The sequence below is a fragment of the Betta splendens genome, chromosome 7 (genome assembly GCF_900634795.4).
Source record: "Betta splendens chromosome 7, fBetSpl5.4, whole genome shotgun sequence".
Classification (NCBI taxonomy): Eukaryota; Metazoa; Chordata; class Actinopteri; order Anabantiformes; family Osphronemidae; genus Betta; species Betta splendens.
In genome coordinates, this window is record NC_040887.2 from 13193771 (window position 1) to 13211191 (window position 17421).

At 45.6% G+C, this 17421-nt stretch overlaps 1 protein-coding gene across 6 annotated transcripts in view; it reads left to right on the plus strand.

The window, feature by feature from the left end:
* Window positions 1–958: 958 nt before the first annotated feature.
* Window positions 959–17421, plus strand: part of tns2a (tensin 2a) — a 33070-nt gene continuing 16607 nt past the window's right edge. For 3 of the 6 annotated variants that reach the window (XM_029155713.3, XM_029155715.3, XM_029155714.3), the window contains exons 1-3: window positions 959–1525; window positions 11971–12076; window positions 12231–12268. In XM_029155713.3, coding sequence (XP_029011546.1) covers window positions 1397–1525; window positions 11971–12076; window positions 12231–12268 — 273 coding nt within the window. In that variant the 5' untranslated portion in view covers window positions 959–1396. Of the gene's footprint in view, window positions 1526–5400; window positions 5552–11970; window positions 12077–12230; window positions 12269–13174; window positions 13243–17421 lie in introns of those variants that run through there. The other 3 variants (XM_029155718.3, XM_029155719.3, XM_029155717.3) reach the window with 2 other exon arrangements.

Genomic DNA, 17421 nt, shown 5'->3' on the forward strand with positions numbered 1-17421 from the left:
ATGCGTGAACGGATTTATGGCATACGGAACGAGAGGCAAACACAGACACCTGGAAGGTTGTCCTGGGCCAAAGAGACGAGTGTCTCGCCAGCGGCTTTCCAGTCTGACGAGAGAAAAGAAAGATGAGTGGAGCCACAAGAGAGAGACAAAAACATGCGAGGGAAAGGGGGTTTGGGGGGAGGAGGGAGGCTTTGGAGACGCATCAAGAATTTGCCTTTTAAGGGGGTACAGTCCTACTCCTCCAAGCCCTGTGAGCTCAGCCAAACACTCAAGGGAGAAGAAATAAACAACTGGAGGAATAAAGAGTCTAGCAGTGATATTTTTTACACTTTGGGGTGAAAATAATCTTGCAAAGTGCTTGAAATACATGTTTCCCTGCTTATCTAGACAAAAAACAAAACTTTTTTAAACGCTTTGGTTAGGTGTGGTTTCTGTGGTAAACGATACCTTGTTCCACAGTTGCAACAAACAGGCCATTGCGCTGTAAACAAGGGCAAGCTCAGTCCAGGCCACTGTGAATCACTGCCTCACTCAGCATCCCAACAGCTGCAATCGCTGTTGTGGCTTTCTTGGTTGTTTTCTAGACAATGCTAACAATGTATCCCGTGAGCTAAGGAGAGACTGCCTGTATCTGGGAGCAGGAAACCGAGGGGAGCTGCGGAGGAGAGATGGGTGGAGGGCAGTGGGTGGGGGAACAGAGAGGTAATTGTCTATGTAAGAGTGAAGCAATCCTCCTAGAGGGGTAGAAGCAGGAGGAGAGGAAGAAAGAGGGAAGGGGGACGTGTTATTGGGATGGGACGAACGGGAGAGAAGGCGCACAGGTAGAGACAGGGGACGCGGAGGAACCTTCACAGGATGGGAAGAGGAAGTGTTGACATTTGGGACAAAGGTCAAGTGTGAGGCCGAGAAGTACTGTACAGCAGCTGGGGACTGATTGGGTGACAGAAAAGCGGAAAGAAGAAGCAATGCAAAGACTTGATGGCACTGAAGTTTGTAACAATGTACGTGAAACGAAGAATGCATGGGTGAAGGCACGAGTGGGTGGAGGCACAGAAACGGGGAATGCACATGCAGCGGGGCTGAGTTGGTGAGAGGGGTGTTTTTTTAAGTGTGTGTAGAAAGAAAAGGGGCTGGGTGGTGGCAGGGAGAGCACGCAGAGTGTGTCCTTCGCCCTGTCCCCGTAACGAAGCCCAACGAGAGCCAGGAAAAGGGGAAGGGCCTCCTCCACTGCATCTGCAAAAAAAAAAACAAAAAAAAAGAAAACAGCAGCTCAGGAGTCCGAGCTGGAGCCAGTTTAGAGGACAGGGGGAAGAGGACGGAGAGGGAGCGAGGAGGAGGGAGGACAGAAGAAGAGAGACGTGGGAGAGAGACCAGGATCAGGACCGCGTCCACCTATATGGGTTGTGTCCTGAGCACGGACTGGTGCGGGGAGGAGGAGGTGCAACCGGTGCCTGTGGCCAGGAGCTCCTCGCTGAAGAGACGGAGCCTGGAGAGGAGCGGGAGCAGCAGGATGAGGCTGACGAAGGTGAGTGGACGCGTGTGTTCACGTGAGGGTGTGACGATATTAGGTGTGAACAAAGTCTCTGTGATTGTTCATGCAAATATTCAAAAGCGTCACCCTGGGCTCTGTGACGATGCAGCAGCACGCGGCGTCTGAAGCTTTCAGACGCATGTGTGATGGCAAAGTGGGAGAAATATTTTAATCTGGCAGACGGGCAGATGTGAGGATAGAAGAAGAGACTGTTTCTATTGGACGCCTGTGCTGCCCGTGCTTTGTTGCGTTTGGCCTTCGTTTAAAGGATGATGCAGATGACGCTGCGCACGGGCCGCATCTGTGCAGACACAATAGCGCTGCTGTGATGCCGGACAGGAGCACTGGGAACACTGGGAACCCTGAGCGCTCGGCGGTTGGCGTCACTCGGGCTCGTCCGGCCACGGCTGACGCGCGTCTGAGTGCGCGTCACCGCCTCCAACCCGTGCGCGGCGCTGGCTCCGCATCCCGCGCCGAGCAGCGTGGGAACGCCGAGCCCTCCGCTCGCAGCATCCAGCAGCCGCCGACCCCACTGCGGGGTTGTGGGAACCGCTTAAATCCCACTCTCGGGGGAGGAGACGTTGTCTCGTGGTTTGTTATGGACTTGTTTTCAGTTTTTCTTGTGGGTGCGTGGGCAGCCGTGCTGTAGTGGTGAGAGCGTCTGCAGATGGGTTATCAGTGAGAACCTGACATAAATGCGATTCTAGGGAAGCGTTAATGTCTCAATGATGTCATTCTCTGTGAGGTTCTTGCCAAGAACTTCCTGGAAACCTGGCAGCAACACATGATGTTTCCATTAAATTTGTTATCATTGTTATATAATTGTGCTATGCTTACATAGTTTGCTCGTGTTATTAGAGGTACATTTAACTTAATGTGCTTTACTATCTCTGTTGTTGTTGTTCACAGAGATTAAACAAGTTCGGAAAAGAATCAATAAATTAGACTGGCCTTCTTCACAAATATGGCAATAAGTGGAACCTGCAGGTTGTGTGTTTGTCTTTGTTGAAAAGATAAAGGTTTTAATATCTTGGAAAGCTTGGTGGTAAAGCTGTGTGTAGTTTGGCAGGTATGAGAGTCATTATTGGAATCGCTTGGCGGCCTCAGTTGGTTCCTTTCACTCGCACTTGCTGCAGGATGATGATGATGATGATGCAGATGTGCCGTGAGGTTTGATGCTGGACTATATCTGCCAGTTCTCTAACTGTACTGGTTGGATTAGCTCGTGGAATGGATTGTGCAGCTGTTCACAGGTCCCATCCTCACACAATATTTGTCTGATACTTAGTTTGAACTAGTTTGGGAGCATTTCTAAGGCGATCTAGTGCAGCTTTCTCACCTCTGTCACGCAGGTGGGCGCATGCGAGGCGGATCAGCTGCTTGACGATCAGCTGAGGTGACTCTGACGGTCCACTATTTACTGAGACCTTAAGCAAAGAGTCAGCATCATTTCAACATAACCCTTCTTTGTTCTTGATTCTAACTCTGCAGCACGAGTGGTGAACACTATCACTGGTAGCTGGTAAATGTTGACCCTTCTGTGGGCGGTAGAAAAATGCAGTTGCACAATTTTTTGCTTTTTCTTGTGTTTGCTGTTGACTCTAGAAATATACGGGCACTGGTTTTCAGTATTTTTTTAAACTATTTATCCGGCTTCTCTGTAATTTCTCATGGACAACATAGTTTAGATTGGCTGTGACCAGCACTGAGGCCTTCAACCACAGGCATTCTCCACAAAACACACCCAGCACAGGAAGGAACACTGGCCGCTCTGGAGTAAATATAGACCCCCCAACGTCCAGAATAGAATAGAAGTAATTCTCACTCTGAAAAAGGTGAATTCCCGGAGAGTTGTTTATTCTTCCCCAGAGTCTGTGCGGGGTTTGAGGAGCAGTTGTGGTGTGCAGCAGGGACGCAGACGAAAGCTGAAGCCCCCCCAACAAATCCGCGCACCGCCCTAAAGAGGAACACCTCACACCGAAACTATGCATGAAATATTTCCTTCTCCTTGTGCTGATGTGGTTGTTTGGCCAAGGTTTGAAAAACGTCTTCGGGCTTAGGGAGCGTTTAAAGCGGCCGATGGACAGGAGATCATTCCACTGTGAACGTGCCCGTGTGTGTCCTCTGGATCTTCCTGTCTCGCCCACTCCTCTCACTTCATCCCTGTGCTGCTCCTTCGACAGCTGGACTTTATCAAGCCTTGGCTCAGCGCTGTCTTGCACAATTCTTCATCAGGCGACAGAGCCCCCTTCACGAGCCTCCTCCTCCCCACGTTTCCTGTTTGCCCCGGTTCCCACTCCGACTGTATCTTTCCCATTTACCCCCAAGCCTGATTCATGTCCTCCCACTTGCTCAAGGCTCTCGACTTATGATAGACTTATCATCACTAAAGCACCTTGCTTTGCCCTGTCCACGATGTCTAACGTAATAAAAGATCTCATTCCACATATTTTATTCTACTCCAAGTCCTTTAAATTTCTCCCTAGTTACTCGGTTCTCTCTCCTCGCATATATCGTTAACGTAACCATCCCCCACTTTGCTCACCGGCTCAACCCCTCATTCCAATCCCAAGCACCAGCTTCCTGTCTCTCGGGGTACTTCAGCAGTTGCATACATCACCCTCCAAACCTCTCTCGTTACCTTTTCCCCCTCACCACTTTGCTTTCTCTTTCTTAATCAGTCTCCCCTCGTCTCATTCCCCCATCATCCTGCCATGATCCAGAAGACGAAGAGACACACGTTCCACAAACAGTCAAACTTTCCCAGGACCCTAAATCCACCAGTCCTCCCTTTTTTTTTACTATAAATTCTTTAGTCATGAGTGAAAGGAAGGGACTGCATAGTGCACGTGTTGTTTTCAGGATTACATCATGAGTCGCAGTTAGATTGTGCACTTAACGGCGGGGAGAAACTGTGCAGCCCAAGTACCTGCATGTCAGTCTATCACATATGGAAACAACTAAGAGGTACGGGCCGCAGAAAGAACCACTTCACTGAGGATAATCAGTTTGAAGCCGAATAAATTCAGCAGCTTAGATATAAAGACAGTCAAGACAAAAAATGTTTTAAAAAAAACAGGGACGTAAAAAGAGTAATCACAGCATTGAGCACATACAGGAAGGCTGGCAAGAGATCAAAGATTCAGTCAATGAAAACAATCAGAACAGATGTCTCAGATTTTCCTTTAAATTAAAAAAAATCTTTTCATTTTTATGTTTTTTCTACAATATACAAACACGAGCTAATCTCTGCCCGCACTGACTGAAAGTGAACGGCTGCTGTCCTGTCGAAAAGTGATTAAGATGAGGGCGCGCGCTCTGCTCAGCAGTGCTTTATTTCCCGCGTTTCACCACTGGGTGGCGCCATTTACACACTGCTGAGCTGCAGCTTTAGTGGAAACCCGAACGCAGGCACATCCGTGTTTACCTGGATTTTTAGTGCACTTGGCACACCTAGGACAAAAAAGAAAGCAAAGAGGCGGGGACCTGTGGATTGGCAGGAGGAGGTGCCTATGAATAAAAACAAAAACAGGCTATAAATAGATAACTATAGATGGACTGCGAGGAGATGCTCAACTGCGAGGGGGAGCGCAGCAGTTTGAACTAGCAGCAGTTTGAACTATCCCCATTAAGTGCTACTGTTCCTGCTGGCCTGCTGGAATTACTTCACAATTAAAGCATTTAAATATGTAAAATGCCCGTGATGTCACTTCTGAACCAGCTCACGCGTCGGCCACACTGCAAGCCTTTGCAGGAACATTCTGGTGCGTCCTTCGGCCAATCCAAGTGGCGCCTCCACGCGCTCCCCTCCGGGAACGGACCAATGGAGAGGTGAAGGCCAGTAATAGTACTCCACACATGCTTTGGGCTGCGTGGAGGCTCCGCCCTCCTGTTCCAGCGCAGAGGGCGGACCGGGGTAGAGAAAACAAGCCGTCTCACAGTCGCGGGCCGTGTTAGTGATGGCCTCCCTGAGAGTGAGGGGCAGCGATTAGACTAACGATTAGCGGGAAAATGAACAAGGTAAGTCAAATGTTAGTCTGGAGAGAAACTTTTAAGGGCTTGGGGCTGTTTGTGTGACTGTCTGTGCGCTGCTGGTTAACAATTGATACCTGGAAGACTTTGGATCAATGTTGCGTATGATGCGAACTTTTTGTGCCTCAGCAATTGCGCACTTGGACAATCTGACATAACATTTTGTGTAGATCCCACAACAGTTTACGCAAAGTTCTGCCAGTATATTTTTAATGTTGGACCATCTTATAGGATAAAATGGTTATTCAGATATTTTTGAAGGTCTTTTCCTGCTCTGTGTACCTTTTAATTAGACACCTAATTGGGTGGTCGCCTACGTTTTCAAATTTTTTCCCTTTTTTTGTTCCTGCGTAATTAGTGACTTGTTGCTGTTCTTGACGCGTCGCACTTAATTAAACTGACGTGAAATGTTCGGTATCGGGTCATATGATGCACTAATCAGCCCCCACCCACCGCCCCCATTGTTCGTGCGTCAGCGCCAGTCAGGTATTGTTAACTTCATATTAGTGGGGAAAGTTTCCTCTCTGAAGTTTCTCATGAGCGCAGTGGGGTGACAGGTGATTTAAGTACAAGCAGTAATAAAAACAATTATTCAAAGTGGCCAAACTACGTTTGAAAGCTTGAGTAAACATTCCAAGGACGAGAGCTGCAGAGAGTGTTTGTATCAGATGTTCTTCTTTCTGTTACTTTTTTATTGAATTTGGATTTGTTAGATGATGAAGAGCAGACCTTTCTCTTGCTGTGGTGTATTAGAACAATAGGCTTGAAATAAAAGGATACTGTGATCTGTGATGTGTGTGCGTTTCCACAAACAAGCTCACTTTGCCAGTCCACAGGTTTTTATATATATTTCAATGTGGATGGTGATTTATGGCTGTTCATCCATCAGCCAATTAGTTTTAGCGCCATATCATGATCCCAGCCTGTCAAAGTTCCTATCCCACCGTGCAGAGCGAGGGAAACAACTGGATTAACAACAAGATAACATTGTCTAAACCCACCGAGCTTTCCTTTACCGATAACGGTGCAGTTTTTTTGCTATTTGTACCATAATTCATGGAGATAAGCTTTGGTTATCAAACTGGACACAAAGGCAAACCCTTGTCAGGAAATGAATGATCAGTAAATATCCTGTTTTGTCATTAAGTAAGGTACTGCAGGTACTCTGGTGGAGAAGCTCATGGGTACAACACCATAGTTGTGTTCAGGGCACAGAGGCATCCTATATTTGTAATAACTGGGTGTAACCTGGTGCCTAATGGCACATGATGATGGTTGTGTTTGTCTGGGAGTCAGGAGGCAGAAACAGAGGCTGGTTCACGTCCCCTGATTTCAGATCTACAGTGGCAGCTATTCACCAAATCATGCAGCATTGAACCAGGGTGGTACAAATACTTCCCCTCAAGTTTGCTGGGCTGTCCTACGATCGAGGCCGCAATCAGATCAGATCAGATCAGATCGGGTTCTACTTAACATGCTTAGCCATCACTTAATCATGGACCCTGGGTGATGTCAATCACTTACAGAGGCCACTTTCAAAACAGATGGTGCACTTCACCAGTAAAAATGACCAACCTCAGTAGGGGGTGTCGGCCATTCTGGACTGGAGCAGTGAGACCTTTCTGTGTGTGTGACTCTTAGCAAAGGAAGCATTACATGGAGGCGCGCTGACCTCACCTCAGGAACAGGCAGTGTAGGGAACAGAGACGGCCTGTTCCTGAGTCCCACCCTTTGGATATACACGCGTGCACTTACATACAAATGAAGTGACGCACGTTTATTAATGCACACGACGGTGTGCGGGTGAAGCAGGAATTAAGATACGGGCACACTCTCAATGCAGGGTGGGATTCAAGTAGACGAAACAAGCACATCACTGTTACAGTATAGCACAGACCAATATACTACAACTAGCAGCCATGACAACATCACCAGTGTTCTTGCTGGTTGTTCAGTTCACCCATCACAAACTAGAAACTTAAAACATCTCCTGAAACGTAGTGTCATGTCTGTAAATTCCTTTTTGAAGACCTAAAAACATTGCATACAGCCAAGTCCTGGGCTTGTGTCTGCATTATCTACAATTATCATAAAACATGCAAATCTGTACAATCTAATCAGTCAAGTTGAACCAGGGTTGAAATGTATGCACCCCATCCAGCCAGTTTTAAAAATAATGTTCAACATATTTGAAGATGAAGTCCTCTTATAAGTGACAGATCACTTGCCGGTTTCCCCCCGCAGGGCATTTTTAGCGTTTGCCCTCACTGACCATCTGCGGCTGACGCTTAAGTCACACAGGGTCTACTCTTGTAATAAGTCACGAACCGCTCCCATACAATGCACATCATTTCCCAAATATCAGAACTATATTTAGATCCGACAAAGAGGGCAGCGCCGCTTCCCGGCCTGTGTCCATGTGCACGAACGACCCTCCGCTGCTGCATTTGGATGCATAAATCTCTGCCTGTGTGTGTCTGACTTCTTCGGGCTCAATTCATCGAGTGTTCCATGACGGCTGGCAGACGTCTGTGAGGAAGGGGAGGGATCCCTGATTAGAAAGCATCTCTTTGACTCCAGAAACCTCTGGTTCTCTTTTTCTGCCAGAAGGCTGAAAATATTAGAAAAAGGACCTTGTGTTTGTAGCATATGTTGTTGAGGAGGTGGGATCTGTCCTGGTGCAGGGGAGGGATGTGGGGACGGGAAGAGGGAAAGGGAAGGCTGTCCATTTCCACTGACTGTCTGCAGGGACACACGTCTGCATGTGGGTAGGTGTGTGTATCTTCGTGTTTTTCTTCCTGAGGTCTCTGGTAGTTGTTAACAACTTTTGCCACCTCGGTGGAAGCGTAGGCAGGTCCCAACTAGTGGAGGCGTTGGAGCTGCAATGGTCACATAGTGGAGGTGTGTCAGCGATGTTAGATGGACTCTTGGTTTGAGGAAATGTATATTTACACTATGAGTAAATAGTTTGTTCTTTTTTCCTAAAATTTAAAAATTTATCCATTTAGACATTGAAGGTTCAACATCCAGGGGTTCTGCTTTTTATTAGCTCATAGTACTGAAACCCAAATATCTTTTCCTGGAGTAAGATGTTTTGACAGTAATTGCTATCCAGGGGTTCCAGCTCATACACTCACATTTTACCAGCTGTTTTCCTCCCTTCTTGCGTTGTAATCTTCCTCTAAGTTGTAAACTTCTTTCACTGTGGTTTCCTCCACTGGCTCCCAGGTTTATTAACTCACTTTGCCCAGTTTGCAGTCTGTACTGAATCTGTGATCCCTGCGTGATTCTGGATCAGTGTGGCCAGATTTATTTAATTGGCGTCAGGTGTCTCTGTTAACAGGATCACAACCAGGTGTGGTCTTGCCGATGCTCCGCAGGCTTTAAAGGATTCACAAAAGAACATAGCGAGGACTCCACCAGTCAGCTGTAAGAGAAATTGTGTACAAATGGAAAACAATCAACACTGTTGTTACTCTCCATGAAGAGTAAACCTGCAAGGATCCCACCATCAGCCCAGTTAATAGTCTAGGGTCTCAAAGAACCATAGAGCAATGAAGGCAGAAGTCATTGCTCTCCAAAAAGCACATTTCTGGCTATTTACAGCTTCTCCAAAGCTACGGAGGCCAGTACAAAGGTCACTGGAAGAATGTTCTGTGGGCAGATGAGGCCAAACTGAATGCGCTTTTATAATAAACATCCATCCATTTTCTACCACTGAATCCCATGTGGGGTCGCGGGGGGAGCTACACCCTGAACAGGTCGCCAGCCTATTGCAGGGCCACACTTATAATAAACAGATGATTATTTTAGATAGTAAACAATGTTGGATTTTTAAAATAAATCATCCAATCAAGTTTGTTGACTGAAAACAAACAAACAAAGGGGCTTTTGTTTAGGACCAGGAGCACAGTACCTCTACCTGTGCTTTTTCTAGATGAAGGTTTGTAATTAGTTGAGCCGATCTTTCGTACATTTTGCATGGTACATATTTGCAATGTGATTAAGAGTTAAGAGTTTTTCTACACCAGGGGAGATTCTGGGACTTTGGCACCTGGTAAAGAAAAGTTCTAGGAACTGGTTGGAAATTAACCCAATTAACATCCCTGTGTGGAAGCTGTTAGTGTGAATCTCCATCTATGTCAAAGTTATAATTTAACCTTTGACAGTCCTTACAGCTTAATATAGAGCTGCAGCGATCAAAAGCTGCTCTAACATCTAACCCTTCTTAAAGTTTGGGCCATCTAAAGAACAAATATCCACTGTTAGAAAACTACAAAAATGGCAGAAAACCAAAGATGAAGAGTGAAGCCAGAATAATCGTCTCTACTACTACTGTTTGTCGTTGACTGAAATATTTCTCATCCATGTTGGATTGAGTGTTTGTTTTACTGAACCTGGCGGTGAGTTGTGGCCAGCTGCTTTGCCCAAGAATGGAAATGAGCCCCACTGGGATAATTGGTGTTTTTACTCTAAAATAACCTTCTGCTCAAACAGAATATTTTGCCCTCTAGTACCCCCGCACCAAGCACGCTGTTGCAGTGTGAGCTGGTGTCAACTACGCGCCCTCGCTCAGCAGTCAGTAGCAGTGATAAGTGCCACTGTCTGACCATGATTGCATGTGGTTGGGCTGTATAGCTTTCTCGATTGTTCTTAAACAGGAGGAATGCTGCCAACCTCTCCTATGTGTTTATCTCCCGGCCCGCATCACCACCGTAGTTTAGCTGACGCTAACCAGTTGCTTTTTTTACACACATGGTAGATCTGAACGCCAGGGCCTGTTGAATCAGTCTGCCCTCACACTCACACAAGAAAAACAATGTGTGTCAAAGGCCAAATGTGACATTTCTGGTCAGTAGCTAGGCCTGCAAATGTTGAGTCAGAGCTACTAAACAAGGAACACATGGGGGAGTTTAACTTAAGACCTAATCAAGGGGAAGAGGTGTTTGTTTTGTTTGGAGATCAGAATTAATCAAAACCAGATCAAGATATGATAACATCAAATTTTAATCAACCCTTTGTGGATTTTGGGTCGTTACTGTGAGTAAAATATGAACTAGAATAGTCTTGTCACAGCTGACAGCATCCCAAGGTAATGGCTGCAGGGTATCGTATGACGGACAAACCCTGAGCCACCCACTTGGACCACCTCCGCCATCCAGGCTGCTGCGGTTCGTACTACACTTGTGCCGGTGCAGGCCAGCAACCACTGAACACAGCTGGCAGAGGGTGATGCCAGGCAGGCAGCTGTCCAAACACCGTCCAAGCCTGAGAGCGGAGTCAAAGCACTGGGGATAATGGAAAAAGTGTGCAAACAGCTCCGTTTTTTGTTACCAAGGAGAAAAAGCACACTGAGGAAACAAAACCCCCTTTGTGCGTATATGTCAGTGTAATTATCAAAGCTGTGGAAACACGAGTCGCGATCGCCTTCTCACGCGTCGCCGTGCTTCTCTGCGCATCGCGTGTTTGATCTGCACTCTACGTAAGTGTGAGCGCGCTTTCTGTCCCAAGTTCGGCACTTTTGACTGGACACCTGCCAGGTTCCACAGTATGCGATTTCCACACATGACATGCTGCTGGTTCATGTGCTCTAATTTTCCCCCACCTTATCCAATTATGCATCCATGCTTGAAGGTACACAACGCTGCGCTCGGTGGATTAGGACTCTCGTGCTCAGAGCCACGTCATGTGTGGATCCGACACCACCCATGACAACGCGCACACACACTCTTCCTTGTACTGTACTTACATTGAAGTGAGGACCTCCATTGACATAATACCTTCCCTAGCACCTTACCCCAACCCTAACCATCACAACTAAAGGCAGAACCTGTAATGCACTAATCGAACCAAAACTCAATTCTAACCTGAGCCCTGAAATCACATCTTAACTCTCAAATAGGTCTTCAAAGAAGTGAGAACCAGCCAAAATGTCATCACTTTGGTAGGAAAATACGCTTTTTGGCTCTCACTTTGATACAATTACAAGTACACACACACACACACACACACACACACACACACACACAGTGACATGGGAAAGAACTGCTCTTCTTTTAACGATCGCTCAAAGCATGTGCTCTCTTTCTTTCTTAGCCACACATACACTTACATTCATTATAAGGGTTTTAGTCGGGTATGGGTGGGAACCACAAGGATTATTACTGTAAGACAGTTACACAACCAGAACAGAAGTTCAAGAACCAAAGGGAGTAGAAGTAAAAGTAGAATATTAATGACCACACACTCATTCACACATGGAGACATACTGATTATTTTATAGTTTTTCTGTTTGAGGAAAGAGTTGGGCAAGTCCAGCTCCTTTATGTGTTGACATCTGCAAGGTCACACTCTTAGATGAAGGCTAAGAGTATCAACCCAGATTTTGTGTGTGTGTTTGTTGTCAGGCAGGGAAGGGAGAGCCCCACGTTTTCAAGGAGAAGACCTTCAAGAAGAAGCGTCAGTGCAGTGTGTGTCGCCAGAACATCGACAACGTGGGCTCCTTTTGCAGAGGTAAATGAAATTGTTTAACATTAGCATTACTGCATCAGAACCCTGTGCAACATGCAATAAGGGCACAAAGGGCTTGTTGAAAGTTTGCATCAGTAAACAATTTGTGCATATAAGAAAATGGAAGCATGACATTACTCTTTTCTCTCCGTTTTAGTATGTAAGACAGCTGCCCACAGGAAGTGCGAGGCTAAGGTAAGAACATAGTCATAATTACTGCAACAATTTGAATAAACTGAAGTCCAGTAACCGATTTTCTGCAAATAAACATGAAGGCAGCTCAGTTGCATTCCTCAAGAAGAGCTTGAAGGCTTGCTCCAACCCCGCACTGCAGCTTCTGTGAAAGAGTCCTTATTGGAGAGATGGCATAATGAATAGACAGAGAGATGTGTGTAGGGGGGTGATGCCAGAAATGGGCAGAGTGGCGAAGTGCGGGTAGAGTCTGTGGCCGGGAGGCCTTGGCAGGGCAGGTGAGGGAGAGCCAGCCAAAGGCGAAGGCATGTGGATGAGTCGAGATCATTCGTCCAGCGTCCCGCCATCATGCTGTCTTTTATCTGAGGAGGAGAGCCTTAAGGATGAATCCAGAGATGAAAGGGTGGCTTTGAAGTGATGCACGCAATACAACAGTCAAATCCGGCTCATCAGTACAACTTGTGGTATCATCCTCACGGTCTTAAGATGGGTTGCTTTTGCAGATCATGGGGTGCAATTCTTTATTCAATATAAATAACATAGACCTATTGCAATTGTGGCCGTTTTTTGTCTATTGAGTCTACAATAAGATGTTGCAGGACAGCTGGACTGTAACTGTCTGATGTATGGTTACTGACTGCTTGTTAAATAGTGATATCGATCGCTGCAGCCCAGGAAGGGAGAGGTCAGATAAGAAGAGGCGTGGAAGGCTGACGCTCGTATCCATCTCAGCTATTATCTAACCTTGTATGTAAGGGGGAAGGGAGCCCCCGACTTCAGCAGCTGTTATTACCTGTTTATATATTTGCTCACATTTGGCTTTTATTAGCTTTGACCTTGTGCATAAATCAAACACATCTACCCACTGTTATGAGCTCATTTACTGTTTATGTGCGCACGCATCTGGAGGTCTGCTGCCCTCAGCCATCCGGTTCTCACCAGGATTCTATTTACATCCCCAGCCGGCTGGTGTTGCCGTAAGTTTGATGACAAATTGTCTCGTTACTAGTGTCTAGTATACTGCAAATGCTTTCTGCTTCAGTTCTCTTGACAACAGCCCTACACTTAACCTAAACGCACTTCCCAGAAAGAGTGATTGGTGGTAGCAGGTTGTCTAAATCCAGCCCCCAGCTGGTCCTCTTCAGTTCTGTAACACACAGACTCTCTTGTGCTCATACACACAAACAGAAGGACATGAGTGCTTTAATTTTAGCATGTTTGTCTCTCAAAGAACAGTTTCCTCTTTATCTTAGACTCCCAGTGAAGCCTTTAGCCCTAGGGGAACTGGGGAGAGGGAGAGAAAGAGAGGGAGTAACTGGCCCAGCTGCAAAAGTGGTGGAGGTAAAGTTTGCGAAAAATAGACCCAGAGATAGGAGAGAGAAAGAGAAAAACAAGGCTGGAGGAGAAAACGATTCAAATGAGTGAAACGTAGGCTTGAATGTCTAATTGGGCAAGAAGAGGAATTTCCATAAGCTAGGAACTCGCCGTTCTCACTGGTCACACAGAAGAACCTCCACTGGTGGGAACAATCTGACATCTGAGGCTACATTCCTACATTATCAGATGTGTCTTTAAGGAAGCCAGTATAATGTAGACAGAGAGAGCAGATGTAATTCCGCGTTCACACTCTTAGTCCCGGTTGTCTGCCTCTGGCTCCTCCTGTGGTGTTTTAAGTGTATTTTGGACAGACAAACTGACAAAGAAACACTAAATTTCACAACAATAAAAAGGTCCAGAGACTATAATGGGCCTCAAAATGGGACAGGACTACTGGCGGGTGCAATTATTGATTGACTTCGGTGTAATCCTACTACCTGCGCCCCCTCGGAATTCTTATCTATTAAACATGCCAAAATCCTGTTTTACTTGAATGTAGTTGCACTGTCCCATTCCTCATCTTTACACGATTATGTCCAATCAAGTAGAGCTATATCTAGCGGATGTGGGGAAGGGGTAGTAGGGGTATGAGGGGAGGAGCAGTCTAACCCTTCTGATGTTTGTTTAGCATAAAGGTCTTTCATCAGGACAGTTGTGGTCCCCCAGTCCAACCTTTCCTTATTTTTGGGTGAAGACTCTAGAGTTTAGATGAAAGAGCAACACAGAAAAAAGTCACCAAGTGACTCTTTCGTCTTCTGATGTCATTCTGAGCCATTTTCTTAAAATAATGGACCTTGATTGAATGGCTTCCTAGTTGTTGCATTGATGGATGCCGTAATATGTCCCTGCAAGACTCTAAACACAAGAACATGAATGAGTAACATTTGTCTGCGTTTGGGTTATTGAACACAGGCGTCCGGTGTCTGGTTTCCCTCCCGTAGTCCCACAACTTCGCCAAACACACTTTGTGTACAGTAACTGTGTGACTCATTCAGTGTAACTGGAAACAAGTGTCTCGTGTTAACGTTGTAAAGGCCACAAAAGGAGTCACCGCTTCATCTCAGACGGCTCTGGTAATTGCTGAGATAAGCTGGCAAGTTTTTAGTTCGAACTGTGCTTGGGCTTTTCTGCATAAATGTGTGTGGGATTGTGCAGCGAGCACAGGTAGATGAAGGGAATAAACATGGGTGAGAAATGTTTACGGGACTTAAAACCATAAGCATGACAGTGAACTTTGCCAGTTTGGACTTTGCCAGTCTGCTGTTGGTGTGTTTGTGTGCCAGCTAGGGCCTGAGACACACTAATTGGCCCTTCTTAACTATAGGAAGAACTTAACTGTAACAGGAAGAGACCATTTGGCTCAAATGGTCCATTTGGCACTCATCAAAGAGTAATATATTTTCATCAGTCATATCCATTTTAATTATTTGTAACTAAAAATTTTAAATTATAACAATGTACAAACTTTAGAGTCTGACAAAAGCAAAGTCTCTGTTAGTTTGCCTTTCTTGCATTTGTGTCCCATCTGTCTAACTATTTCTCCTTAGTCCACAACTAGAAGATGGAACTAAAATATAAGACAGTGCCATGAAGACAATACAGTGCTCGACCACTTCCTGTTTGTCAGTTGTGGCATACCTCAGAGGAGGATGGGCCCTAAAGCAGCCATTGGCAGTGCACAATGGCTGGACACATTTTTGTGCATATCATAAACACTATGCTGCAAATATAGAATGAGAAGGGGACATTGTGCTTTTGGGAATTGTGCCTGTGTAAAGCTATCGCCACGACGAATGACAGACTGCGCATGAGGATGGAAGAGCTGTAATAATCTCTCATGTTGGTTGGTCCACCAGACATTTTTCCGTTGTTGATCTCTCTCACAGTCTCATACAGACTGATATCTTCCTGATTCGTTTATTTACCCAAGTTTATTTTAGTCCAGCTTCAAACTCGCGACCTTTATTTGACTTGGGAGGAGGGTGAGGATAGATGGAGAGGGCTCACTCTCATCTCTTGTTTCTCATCCATGTACCATACCAAGAGAACCTCCCGCACCATGTGCACATTCCTGTTTGTGTTTTCCATCTGCAGAACTGTATGAGCATGTTGCGTTGTCGGTAAGCTCCATAACAGGGACTTACATACCCACTCGGTCATTAAATCTTCACCACAGGGAGCCATGTGACCTACGATGTCTTCGGCCTCCCTCTCAGCTGCTTGGAGCACAATCAAAACAGCTAGACACAGAGGCAGTTTTCTTTCCTTCTGGGGTCAAAGCAAAGTGTGGGAATTAAACCAAACGATTCAGAGAGGGAGAGAGACACAGCTATATCCTCCTATAAGGCAAGTCACTCCTGTGACTAGGACCTTTAAGTTAAAGGGATAGACATGTTTCAACCAGAGGTGTTGTTTTTGCTTAGCTGTGAGTGTGCATCGACACAGCTTCTTGATTTTCAAATGAAGTCCACCTTGTCATGATTAAGAGGCATTTGACATGTGGGGAGCAGTTGAAGATTAGATATGCAGCTAAGTGAGGTACCTCTCAAAGCAGCCTTAAAGTAATGATTCCTGTCGGTTTGTGCTTAAGGGACATCTGCATTTTGTACTGTGGCTTTTGAGTTACATTCCTGTCAGTTTCCAGTCAGTGAGTTTGAAGACATCATTGAAGCTTTCATCAGCACTTTCTGCTTGGCTCTCCCAGGGGGAGCTTAAGGAAAGGAGGGGACTGTTAAGCTGACCATCAAAGGAAATGCTGTGATCATGCAGCAGGATAGACATTCTTTACATCTTTCCAGCAAGTCAACCATAAAGTATCTAAACAAGTCCAGAGTCACAACAAATTTCATTACAGATTTTCCCGTAATAAAATTTCCAGGTATTCCTGGGAATTCAAGGAACTATTTTTCTTTAGAAATGAAGAATATATGTCTAATACAAGGTAAGATGTGTTAATATTCTATACTAGCTCGACTGTGCCAGTTCAGAAAGCAAGTGCCTTGAACCTGCAGCTACCACGCTACTTCTGTCAAACGCCCATTTCCCACAATAATGACATACCAAGACTGCTCCCTCATCTCCTAGTTATCCCTCTCAAAGCCCACAGCTCCAAACCATGCGTTGACAAGCGAGAGCTGTGCATTATCCATTAGCCATGCTTCCTCTGGTTTTGGTGGATCAAAGAGCGTGCACTGAGCAAAACAGAATGGACTAAAACTAGCAGGACAGAAGTCTGGCAGTGATGCTGCGATGGGGAAGAAGTGGAAGGAGGGGGTGGACTGGAGAGATGTGGGAGAGGGTTATGGGGGTCAGGGCTTTTTAACCCACCTTATGTGGGGTGGAGGGAAAGGCAGCTCCTCATTTTACTGCCAGTGAGGAAGAGGCTTAAGCAAAGATGTGTGGTATGGATGTAGAAAAGAAAAAGAAAATTACAAAAATTTGGTACTGATGAACATAGCATTGATCCACTGAACCTTTATGACCATGAAAAATGTAAAAACAAGAGTGGAGGTTAAAAGAAAGTATGCAGTGAGTAAAACAAAAACAAAACACTATAGGTGAGGAACTTGGAGAGGTGACAGGAAGACAAACGGGAAGCATTTTGTTGGACATAGATTAGGAAAGAAAAGGGAAGGAAATGTTCGATGACGGAAAGTTGATAAACTCGGAAAGAAAGGGTGAGAAATCAGTAGATGACAGTAGAACAGTAGAACAAGACCAAAAAGAAAGAAGAGAGAGAGAGATATAATATGGAGAACTTTAGATAAAAGAGTGAATGG